The 12,887-nt window shown below is 42.4% G+C and overlaps 1 protein-coding gene across 1 annotated transcript in view; it reads right to left on the bottom strand.

The window, feature by feature from the left end:
* Positions 1-12,887, bottom strand: part of Heatr3 (HEAT repeat containing 3) — a 35,059-nt gene that overhangs the window by 922 nt on the left and 21,250 nt on the right. The window contains exons 11-14 of the mRNA XM_051168519.1: positions 11,905-12,041; positions 11,006-11,094; positions 7,545-7,688; positions 3,622-3,798 (exon numbers count right to left, since the gene is read on the bottom strand). Coding sequence (XP_051024476.1) covers positions 3,622-3,798; positions 7,545-7,688; positions 11,006-11,094; positions 11,905-12,041 — 547 coding nt within the window. The remainder of the gene's footprint in view (positions 1-3,621; positions 3,799-7,544; positions 7,689-11,005; positions 11,095-11,904; positions 12,042-12,887) is intronic.

Here is a 12,887-nt window from a genome sequence, read left to right as displayed (position 1 = left end):
CAGTTATGATGGCAGTATTCTCTAACCTGATTTTACAATCAATAAAGGCCCAGTCGTCTGATGAATTTTAGAATAAGCCTTTACCTGAGGCAAGGTAGATATTACCTCCTACGCTACCCTCCATTATCTCCCAGTCTCCGTCCTATTCCACCTGCTTCTAATAATTTCTGTTTGGGCTGTCTCCCACCCATAATCCCAGCATACTTGCTAAGGTTGTTCATTTTGGCCATCTCTTTCCATGCGGAACCTCAGAGTTCCTCCCCTGGGCCCTCATGGCTCTTTTCCTATCCCATGGAGACTGACCTCTTTCTTCCTCTTCCGTCCAGTCTGCCTCTCTCTCCCAAGATCCTCAAGGCCCCTCTTCACTCCACCCCTTCCTAGCCAAGCAGGGAGGCAAGGTTCAGGGCAGTAACTTGTGGGCCAGTAACTAGCATCAAAATATATAGATTAGATCAACCTCTGACAGAACATGAAGAAGAGAAAACTGGAAATGTGACCCCTCTTTTTTTTCCATCTTCACTGAGACAGGATCCCTCAGTCAAACCCAGAGCTTGCTGATTTGCCTAGTCTCACTGGCCAGGCAGAATGTTCTTGGGATTACCTGTCTCTGCCCATGGAAGCTGGAATTCCAGAGTATTCTGGTAGGTAAATGCTGACCTAGAATCTGAACTTCTGCTTTTCACACTTGCATGGCAAGTACTCTAACCACTGAACCATCTCCCCAACCAGAATACACACATTAAAATTATGCTTACAGACCAATAGCACATCTTTGAGCCGAAACTCTGGTTTGTTTTTGTTTTTGAGACAGGGTTTCTCTGTGTAGCCTTGGCTGTCCTGGACTCACTTGTAGACAAGGCTGGACTCGAACTCACAGTGATCTACCTGCCTCTGCCTCCCAAGCACGCCTAGCGATCCCAATATTCTGGAGGAGATGGCAGAGACAGATAAATCTTTGTGAGTTTGAGGCCACCTGGTTACAGGACAGCCAGGATTACATAGAGAGACCCTGTCTGAAAACAACAAAGCAAAATATCAAAGGGGAAAAAAGTTAGTGAAATTAGAGCCATGGATAAAAAGATTGAAATTTATGGAATGCAAATCATAACCCACTCCTAGTCTTTTTTTAAAAAGATTTTTATTTATCTTTAATTAAAAATGATTTAATTTCATATGGACAAGTATTTTGCTTACATGTATGTATGTGTACTACAGGTGCCCATGGGGCTAAGAATAGGACAATGGGTCCCCTGGAACTGGAGTTGAGATGGTTGTGAGCCATCATGTAGACACTGGGAGGCAAGGCTGGGTCTCTGCAAGAGCAACAAGTGCTCTAGACCATCAAGCCATCTCTCCAGCCTCTTCATTTTATGTGTATGAATGGCTTATTTGCATGCAAGTCTGAGCACTATATACCTGCAGTACCCACAGAGACCAGAAGAGGACGCCCGATATCCAGGAAATGGAGTTAAGTTGTAAGCAGCCATGTAGGGGGCTGAGACTTGAATCCAGGTCCTCTGGAAGAGCAGTCAGTGCTCTTAACAGTGACTATCTCAAGCCAGGTGGTGGTGGCACACACCTTTAATCCCAGCACTTGGGAAGCAGAGGCAGGTGGATCTGAGTGTGAGGGCAGCCTGGTCTACACAGAGAAATGATGTCACAAAACCAAACAAACAAACAATCCAAAAAACAAAACAAAAAATGGGGCTGGGGAGATGGTTCAGGGGTCAAGAGCATTTACTGTTCTTCCAGAGGACCTGGGTTGAATTCCCACCACCCACATGACAGCTCGCAATTGTCTTTAACTCCAAAATTTGACACCTTCACACAAACACACATGCAGGCAAAACAAAAATGCATATAACATAAAAATAAATGAAATAAAAACAAACAAACAAATCCTCAAACCCTAAGCTGTAAGCTAGCTTCTGGCTAATAAAGAAACTTCACTTTCCACTGCAGAGAAAAAAACGAAGATTCAGCAATGAAGTGTTATTACTACAGCAATGCATACTAACTAGGAAAAGCAACCCTGTCAGCAGGCCCTCCAGCATTTCAGGTTGCCTTCCCAGTTCAGAGTTTATGTACATAGAGCTTCTAAAGTACTGCCTTCTTCAGAGTTTTGTTCTTGTTCTATTTTTGGTGCTGAAGATTAAACCCAGGGTCTCACGAACGCTAAACACAGACTCTACCATGAGCCAAGTTTTCAACCCTCATTCACTCATCCTTTGAGATAGGATCATATTGTATGGTCCAGGCTGGCCTGGGACTCGTGAGTCACCTCCAAGTAGTGGGATTAGAGGCTGGTACCACCACATCCACCTGGAAGGTTTGATCATTTGGCTTAATCTGCTTTGCTGGCAGCTGTGGAGAACGAGGCAAATTCCGTTCTCCTTATCTCAAAGGCTCCTTCTGCAGAAATCTAAGGGCTTTTATGAACAATGCAGACACCGTGTACTGGTATGAAAACAGGTCTTACAGAGTGCTAAGGAAAAACACGAGAAAAGCGGAAATGTAGTTATATTATGCTTTTTAAAAAATTTTTTTGATAATAAAGGACGAAATCCTAGATGCATTTGGTACATTTGTATCTGCTACAAATAAACAAACAATCAAATCAAATCAAACTAAAACATTCAGTGGAGCTGGAGACAATGGCTCAGAGACTAGAGAGCACTGACTACTCTTCCAAAGACCTTGGGTTTCAGAACCATCTACAACTCCAGTTCCAGGGGATCTGACACCATCCTCTGGCTTTTTTGTTTTGTTTTGTTTTGTATTTTGAGACAGGGTTTCTCTGTATAGCCTTGGCTGTCCTGGACTTGGTTAGTAGAACAGGCTGACCTCGAAGTCATAGAGGAACTGAGATTAAAGATGTGCGCCACCACACCAGGTTTTTTTTTCTCCAATCCTTAGGCTTTTATGGGCACTGTACATATATAGCATACAGACATATGCACAGCCAAAATCACTCATATAAAACTAAATATATCTCAAAAAGAAAAAGAATTATTTTTATTTATGGTGGCGGGGGATATAACTCAGTGGTAGAGTGCTTGCCTAGCATATGTGATTTCTAACAGAAAGGATGAATGGACAGATGGATAGAAGTAAGGAAGTCAAATAAACAAAAAACCTTCTAAAATGGAAGAATTCAAGTTTGTTCCTAAAATTCCCAGGTACTGGGTGTAACTCGGGGGTGGAGCACATTCACAGCACATGTGAGGTCCTGGGTTCAATCTCAGCATACAAAAATAAATAAAACAAAACTGTGGGTTGCTCCTATTCAGCAAATGCAGTGGCAGCTGTGGTCTGCAGAACAGAACACCCTATAGACGCCTTCTTTCCCCAAGGGAAAAATACCCACAACAAAGCACATTACGCCATATAAATCAAGTTTCAAAAGTGTTATAAGTGCTTCTTAAGCTGCAGACAGTATCTCCATGTAACACAGCTATGCTAACATCAGGTACCCAAACCTAGCACCATTCTGGGGACCCATGATGGCAACAAGCACTTCCCTGGTGCTGGGTTAGTCACTGAGACATCACAAGGTTCCCTACATGCCCTCTACGTCGCATGGGCCTTCTACCAGAGCTGCTGAGAGCAGCAGCTACAAACCTTCATTCTGAAGACTGGCTGAAATTCTTTCAATGCTGATAATAGCTTAATTTGAACTGAGGCCTTTTCAGCTTCTTCACCATCTGCAAAAACATCAAAGAGGGCATCCAGAGCCTCTCCTGTTACCACGAGGGAAGGGTCTTTGGTGACGACTTCCAACAGAAAGCACCCAATGGTCTACAAAAAAGCAAACACAGGATAATGAAGGTCGGCCTCAAAAATAAGCACTGCTCCTACATTCTACAAAGATACCAAGGAAGAATGAAAACCATTAAAGGTCTGAAGATGTTATACACAGCTATGAATATACCAAGCATAATATGATCAAGATAAAGTAAATACACTATAATTTATATTAACAAATAAAGTGAACTGAGGTCCATAAGTAATATGAAAATTATTAATAAACTTTCCCCTCTGCCTTTCTCAGAAGGCTTCTCATTTGTAACAATAATCACCACCACATTTGATGCCAGCATTCTGTGAGTTCGAGGTCAGTCTGCTCTACATAGTGAGTTCTAAGACAGCCAGGGATACACAGTAAAACCTTGCCTCAAAAAAAAAAAAAAAAAAAAAAAGCAAAAGAAAAGATGGGCATGGTGGCGCATGCCTTTAATCTCAGCACTCGGGAGGCAGAGGTAGGCAGATCGCTGTGAGTTGGAGGCCAGCCTGGTCTACAAAGCAAGGAACCCTGTCTCTAAAACCCAACAAAACAAAACCAAAACCAAACACACAAAGTGACACTCTCATTTTACTTCCCTGTGTTTGTCTTCTTTTGAAACATGGTCTTATATCCCTTAAGGAATGTGGGGGAACGTCCTTGAGCTTCTAATGCTCCTGCTTCTACCTCCCATGTGCTGGGAATACAGACATGTGCCACCTAGCCTGGCTACCATGTTTGTTTTTAACATATGCCCTTCCTTTTCCCTCCACAGTTAGTTAGCTTATGATGAGAACATCCCCAATCTGTAAAGGGCTCTTCTAGAGTAACCTGACTATTCAGCTGTTCTGTGGGGATCGGGCATGTAACCTATTATAGGGGGAGGGGATGGAGACTGTCAGAATACAGGGTTCAAAGTCCAGCAGTACCATGCTAATCAGTTAACCTTTCTGGGCTCTAATTTGTTCCTCTTAATGTAAACAGTACAGATAACCTCTATGACAGTATTAGGCTTACTATCTTAGAGTGTACAATGAAGCATACACCACTGTTGGCATATTGTGTAATTCAAATGTTGATTTAGGTACACCCCCATATCGGGTGTTGCAGTAATTGTTCTGACACTCTCCTGTCTCAATGAAACATTGCTCCCAATTGTCCTCTTGTATGCCAATAAAGCAGCTTACAGCCAGTAGCAGAGCAGGAGAGAAAATAGGGCTGGACTTCCTGCCAGCCAGGGGAGGAGGAGTGAGAAGAGGAAGTAGGGGATTCAGCTGAGGCAGGGTGTGGGAGAGATGACAAAGATTCAGCTGGAGCAAAGAAAGCTAAAAAGCAAGTAACTTGGGGAGTTTGGCAAAGGTGGAGTCAGGATAACATAAAGGGTTAAGAACAGACTTAAACCCAGGTGGTGGTGGCATACGCCTTCAATCGCCTTCAATCCCAGCACTCCGGAGGCAGAGGCAGGTGGATCACTGTGAGTTCGAGGCCAGCCTGGTCTACAAAGCCAAGTCCAGAACAGTCAAGGATACACACAGAAACCCTGTCTCAGGCTGGAGAGTTCGCTCAGCGGTTAAAAGCACCGGCTGCTCTTTCTAGATGGTCCTGAGTTCAATTCCCAGCAACCACATTGTGGCTTATAACCATCTGTCATGAGATCTGGTTCCCTCTTGTGGTGTGCAAGTGTACATGCAGGCAGAGCACTGTATATGTAATAAATGAATAAATCTTTAAAAAAAAAAAAAAAAACCCTGTCTTTTTTTTTTTTTTTTTTTGGTTTTTCGAGACAGGGTTTCTCTGTGTAGCCTTGGTCATCCTGGACTCACTTTGTAGACCAGGCTGGCCTCGAACTCACAGCGATCCGCCTGCCTCTGCCTCCCGAGTGCTGGGATTAAAGGCGTGCGCCACCACGCCCGGCTAAAAAACCCTGTCTTGAAAACCAAAAAAAAAAAAAAAAAAAAAAAAATCAGACTTAAAGTGCTCAAAATTGAATTGTAAAGCTTTATAAACAAGTATAAAAGTTTTGATTATTAGAGTGACAGCCAGGTTAAGAAATAAACTAAGAGAAACAAACACAGGTATATAAAAATAATTACAACACACCACCATATATGAAGTAGTTTTGATTAAAAAAAATGATGGAACATGGGGACGGTACAGTTGGAAGGAGAAGGTGGGAGAGTATTATCAAGAAGCATTGTATATACAAATTTCAAAAAAAGAAAAAAAGGATTAAATCAATGACATTGGAGCTAACTTTTAGTTTGCAGGAAATACCTGGCCACTGTATTTCCTAGCACAGCAAGGAAGCAAAAAGATCCAGTCTATGGGACTGCTCTAAGAGGTACAGAAGAGCAGGTGGTGCTAAGGTAAAACTGTTATAGATCAAGAGAGACATAACTTAGGGGCTCTGCTTGCAAAAACAAACTCTAAGGATTATCTTTCAGACAACTGGAAAACAGTGAATATGGACCAGGTATTAGACTGATAGCTGTACAATGCACAATAATGGCATTTACATACAGAACTGTCCCTATGTGTAACAGATACATATTGGACAGGGGTAAAATATCACGGTATCTTTTATTTACTTTAATATACCCAGCAAAGATACTATCTGATACAGTATGATAGAATAGTGATTTAAATCTGCTTATGAGTTTTTTGTTTTTGGATTATTTTATTTTATTTTTGTTTTCTCTTTATAGCCGAGGTTGTTCTGGGCTTGCTTTGTAGACCAGACTGGCCTGGAACTCACAGAGATCCACCTGCCTCTGTCTCCCGAGTACTGGGATTACAGGCGTATATCACTGTGCCCAGCTGGCTGGCTGGTCTACATAGTGAATACCAGCACAGCCAGGACTGTATAGACAGATCTTATTAGCCAGCTACCAGCACCTCAGCAGTTAGCAGAGTAAAGGGCAATTCCACTACTGCTGACCTTGAGCTATGCTGATGCTGTCCCTCTAGCAGTGCAGTTTCTCACAGCTGCACTAAGATCAAGGGCTAAAAGCCAATGTCTTCGTTATGGTTACTACTGCTGTGATGAAACACAACTTGGGGAGGAAAAGGTTTATTCCACTCACACTTTCATGTAACAGTTCATCACTGAAAGCAGTGAGGGCAGGACTGGTATTACAGAGTTGTGAGAGAATTGAGAAGTGCCGCTTACTGGCTTGCTCAACCTGTTTTCTTACAAAACCCAGGACCACCAGCTCGCGGGTATCCCTACCCACCCATCACTAACTAAGAAAATGCCCTACATGCTTGTCTGCCTACAACTTGATCTGATGGAGTGTTTTCTCAGCTGAGGCTCCTCCTCTCAGATGACTCTAGCTTCTGTCAAGTTGATGTAGAACCAGCCAGGACAACCAATATGCTAAGTAAACTCCTAGAGTGCTGCCGTGCCAGAGCTGCTGATAGAGGGACATAAAGGATTGCCTATGTAGTGTTTCTCAGAATGTATTTTATTGATCTAGAAGAATAAAACATACAAACATTTTAGAAGACAAAAGCCACCTTTAAAAATTCCACATTTGGCCTATGCTAAAGACAAATGCATTTTTAAGAAAGCAAATAATAAGGAGGAAAGTTAAATGAAAACGAGGCTCACTTTTTCTGGTACATATTTAATACATAGTTTTAAAAAGCCAAAGCATACATTCTAATAACTTCATTAGCAATTTCTTTATACAATAGCTTCTTATCATGAACTCTTCCACATTTGTACTTACTGAGCATTTTAGGTTAGAAACAAACTGTTTACCTTGAGAGTTTCAAGTGTGCCAGCTTCTTTGGCTAGGACGCTGCCAGTGATCCCCAAAATACTGACCACATTCACTCTAACCCCGATGCTACTACTATGAATGCCTGCTCTGCATAGCGCCATCAGCTGCTCAGGTGTCATACACTGTTGAGAGAAAAGAAATATTTCCAGGTATTCACTTACTTGTCTCATGTGTATATTAGAGAGGCATGCACAGATATTCGGTGAGTTTCCTTTGAGATTGAAACTTTCCATCCTTCAGGGAAGCTCTTTAAACAGAAGGATAAACACCCAAAATAGCTTCAGGAAGTCCCTGAACCTGATCAAATTCATTAGGTCCCTCTCTGCCAGAGAAAGCAAAAAATCTGAGAGTCCCTTTCAGATGGAAGGAAGGAAGGCAAGCTGCAAAGGCTCTGAGCCTAGACCAGCTGCCTGGAAGAAGCAAGAGCCAGCTGGGCTGTCGGGAAGAGGTTTAGGCTAACTGAGTCACTTGGAAAGGACACTGTTCAGCCTGTTGAGCTGCAGGCTGTGCAGTGTGTTCTAGGTGCTGGGTGGGCTTTGGTCATGCAGCTGTCTTCTGCTCCTGTGAATAACTTTTCACCCGTACTCCTGTAAGTAACATCAATAACTCACAGGTTCACCAAGTTGGACTTTGTTGGTAAACACACTTTGGTCTGTTGTACAATCCCTATCTGGGTTGAATAAACATGTGTGCTGTGTTTTGTCTCACAACAGTGGACATATATGTGCAGGTGTTCATGTACCTGTATGTAATGTACGGAGGCCAAGGCTGATGCTGGGAGCCTTCCTTGATTACGCTCTACTTTATTCATCAAGGCCAGATCTCTGCACTGAATCCAGAACTTGCCAATATAGCTAGCCTGACTGGTTTGTTCCAGGAGTCCCGTCACCACCTTCAGAGCTCTAGAATTATGGCAGGCCACTCACCCACAGAGCATTTATATGGATTCCAGAGCTCTGGGCCACAATTTCCACACTTGTATGGCAAGTGATTTAATCACTAAGGCTATCAATCTAGTCCTCTTAGGTTTTTAAGGAGGAAAACTACAACTGGAGGTGGGACATTTTCTTTAGCAGAAAGCAATCAGAAATCTAAGAGTTTGGGGTGGAGGTACAGCTAACCAGTAGAGCATATGAGTATGGGGGGGCAGACTGAGGATCCATTATCAGAGAATAGGAGCCAACCTGAAAGAATTCCTACCAATAACATATCAATTTTAGCACCAAAAAAGTTATTAATAACTAGGCTGGTTTGGTAGGCATGACTATGGGCATACAAATAATCCCAGCATTTAGGACGGGGCAGTAGGATCAGTAGTTCAAGGCCAGCCTGGGCTACATAATGAAACCCTATCTCAGAATAAATAAATGCATATAAAACTGTGAGCTCACAAAGAGACTAAAATGAAAGCATTTTGAAGCCCTGGGTTCACTCTCAGAAAAGCAACAATAACTAATCGAAACAGAAGCAAGGAGAAGAGGAAGAAGAGAGAGAAACCAGAGCAGGTTGCACTTAAGAGGTTGCCAGGGGATCTATTCACTGTGTGAGATAAAGGGTCAGGGGTACAAACTGCAAAATTACTAAGGGACCAATGAGGCAATGTCTTATTTGCATCAGAATCCTCACTAACGCTACACAAAGAAAACAAAGCTGGGCACCGCCAGTGTGCAGCCTCCCAAAAGGACCTGGGCAGCTATGATCATTGTCTCTAAAACCTTTTAGTAAACACATTAAGACATGATCTATGATTTAAAGTATAAAATACATACAGCAATATGAATTTTTCTTGCCAAAAAATCCTGAACCTGAATCTAATTAGATGTAGGCCTTCATATAGGCTATAGAGAGTATTAAAAATTCTATCAGTAGCATTCAAATCAGCCCACTGACAATGAAAAAAGATTGCTCCTTGAATAAATGATGCAAGGGAAGGAAGCTAAGGGGAAAAAATGACAGGTGAAGTGGCATGAGATATGGACATACAAACACTACAAACTGTACACTTCAAGTGGATAAAATGTACATTATATAAAAATCCTATCTCTATAAAATTGTTTTTAAGAAGAATCGAAGCGCCAGGCATGGCAGGGCACGCCTTTGATCCCAACACTTGGGAGGCAGAGGCAGGTGGATCAATGTGAGTTCAAGGCCACCCTGGTCTATGAAGCAAGTCAAGGACTGCCAAGGCTACACAGAGAGACCTGTCTTGAAGTGCGCGTGCACGCGCGCGCGCACACACACACACACAGACAAATAAATAAATAAAAGGGAAAAAAGATATCAAACTTGCTTAAACAATAATTTAATTTTTAAAATTAAATTCTTATTATTGTATGTACACATGGAAATGTGCCATGAAGCGTGTGTGTGGAGATCAGAGGACACCTCTGTCGAGTCAGTTTTCTCCTTCCTCATTTACGTGGGTGCTCAGGTCATCGGGCTTGCCAGAGGTACTCACTGAGCCATCTTGTCAGCCCTTCTTTTTGAGCCAGGCATGGTAGGGCACAGAGACAGATGGCTCTCTGTGATTTTGAGGCCAGCCTGGTCTATATACCAAGTTCCAAGATAGCCAGGGCTACATAATAGAGACCCTGTCTCAAAAAGAAAAGAAAAGAAAAGAAAAGAAAAAAGAAAGAAAGAGATAGAATCTTATTTTGTAGCACAGGCTGACCTTGGACTCATGGTAATCCTCCTGTGTCTGTATCCCCAGTATTTCAATTACAGGTGAGAGCCATCACACTTAGTTTAAGATACAGATGTGAGGCCGGGTGTGGTGGCGCACGCCTTTAATCCCAGCACTCGGGAGGCAGAGGCAGGCGGATCGCTGTGAGTTCGAGGCCAGCCTGGCCTACAAAGCGGGTTCAGGGCAGCCAAGGCTACACAGAGAAACCCTGTCTCAAAAAAACAATAAATAAATAAATAAATAAATAAATAAATGATGGGGGGGAAGGCTGGGCATGGTGGCACATACCTGTAATCCCACCACTCAGGGAGGCAGAGGCAGGTGGATCTCTGTGAGTTCCAGCCAGCCTGAGCTATACAGTAAGATGCTAGTTTTATTTTAAAAAGAATGTTCACAAACAAAGTCAAGACACCATATTGTTGGAGACTTGGTATGGGTGCACATGGACTTTCAGCAACATTTGGAAACTCCTTGACGAAAAGTAACAAGTATGAACATAAGACACGTGCCAAGAGAGGACTTAGAAAGCCAGAGTTTCTAGAATAAAGTATTTGAAGAAGACTAACACCATCTAGAGAAAATGTTTATGGTGGAAGCACTTTTCTACTTAAGCACTTCCCTTGCCTTTTCACAAACCTCACCTATAGCTCTTCTAACAGGTTTATGGGTTCTTTTTTGGGGGGATGGGATGGGGGGTTGTAACATGCTTGCGAAACACAGAATATTTTCAAGTTTCTCCCAAGAAGTTTATCTTACCTGTGGAATGTTCTTGGAGGCCATTGTTTGCAAAAGAGCCCTCAAAGCACTACTTATGGCTTCTAGAAAATCAGCATGTTTAGCAAAATCTAAAACACAAGAAGTTTCCAGAAACACAAAGATAAAGCACAAGTTTTCTCTTCTCCAAGACAAACTATTTTGTAGGAAAAGAAACAGGATTAAAACAAAGCATACAAGGTTAGCTTACGCTGCTATTAACAAAAGCACACCCACCCTTCCCCTCCAATTTATTTTATTTTAGGTGGATGAGTTCTGCGCCTGTGCACCATGAGTACAATAACCAGTGAGGCTGAAGAGAGTACCAGATACACCAGAACTGCAGGAAGAAAGTTATCAGTCTCAGTGTGGGCTTCGGGAGTTGAATCTAGATCCTCTGTAAGAGCAGTTAAGTGCTTATTACTGAGCCATCTCTCCAGCCCACAAAAAAGATGTGTGTGTGCACGTGCCCCAACAATAAAGAGGAACCTGTGACTGTCCTGACAGTCAGCTCTCTCTGTTCTGTCTATACTTTTAGAAGTTACTTGCCTGCACTTCCCTCATAGTAGATAGTATTTCCTTCTGGGGTCTCTGATGGGGTTGAAAACTAGATAGCCATAGTGTTACTATTTTTGAAAAAATTTTGAAAAATGACAGGTTTACTCAAATATCCTAATGACGACCTGATACTTATGACTCACATTAATTGACATTAATTTAAAAATACTCACACACACACACTAGCACACTTTGACTATCATTGGCAATGATAATACATGGATGATAGTGTCTAGGAAAGGTTTCTGCAGGTTAAATATAATATTCCATCTACAGAGTCCAATTCCCATCCATAAAGTTTTGCTATTTCCAAGTAGTCTTTGACCTTAATGTCTAATCCTTACCTGGCTGAGAAAAAAGAAGTTGTGACAGGTGCTGTGCAAGTGTCTGAAGAGCTGGGGCTCCACCAAGATGGTCTATGTCCAGGAGAGACACAAGGCTCTGGAGACACATAAGGGCTCTACACTGAATGGTGTTCATTCTGCAAACAAAGTGGACATGGTTTTGTCTCTAAAACTGCTACACTGGAGTTCTATGAGTCTACAGAGTTTCACTATTATTGTGGATTATAGTATAGCATCTTGCTTTATAACCCAGGCTAGCTAGCCTGGAGCTCACTACGAAGTCATGTTAGCTTTGAATTTGTGATCCTCTTGAATACTGGGATTAGAGTTATAAGATCTACGCCTAGATTAGTGTCAATTTTCAACCTAAGCTTCAGATGCTGATTAAGAGTACCTATAAGTTCCAGCAGATCTGAGGCAAGTCACAAAGACTAATATAACCTGTTTATCTGCCAATCAAAGAACCTGAGACTCAAGGGCTCTTAGTATAACTCATTTGTGAGTCACGAGTCTGTCTCTATTCACCTTGTATGGCACACTCCTTGCTTTTATATTTTTATGTATAGTGTGCTGTCTTGGGGACCCATGCCATGGCACCACACATGACGGGCAAGCACTCTACACTGAACTACCACTCAGACCACATCTGACTTTTAAAGACTCTGAAGACAGGCTCTCTAGAGGTTGCCCAGGCAGAGCATGAACTTATGACCCTTTTACTTCAGCCTCGGGCAGTTGAGATTACAACCCTGCACCCCGGGCCTGCTTTCTTCCTCTTTTCCATAGAGGAGCCACTTGATATATGTCCCTAAATAGTTTGGTGTTGCCCAGCTGTGTGTTTTGTAGAAATGGAACCACATTTTGTGTGTCTTACTCACTTAGCTCAACACAGTAAGTTCTGCTGTTCTGTGAGCAGTTCCTGTTCAGATCCTCTTTACTGCTGAATGTCAACTTCTTATGCATGTGACTATGACGGACGTCAA

The sequence above is a fragment of the Acomys russatus genome, chromosome 26 (assembly GCF_903995435.1).
Source record: "Acomys russatus chromosome 26, mAcoRus1.1, whole genome shotgun sequence".
NCBI classification, from domain to species: Eukaryota; Metazoa; Chordata; class Mammalia; order Rodentia; family Muridae; genus Acomys; species Acomys russatus.
Note: the sequence above shows the minus strand (reverse complement) of the source record. Positions and strands in the feature narration are given on the sequence as shown.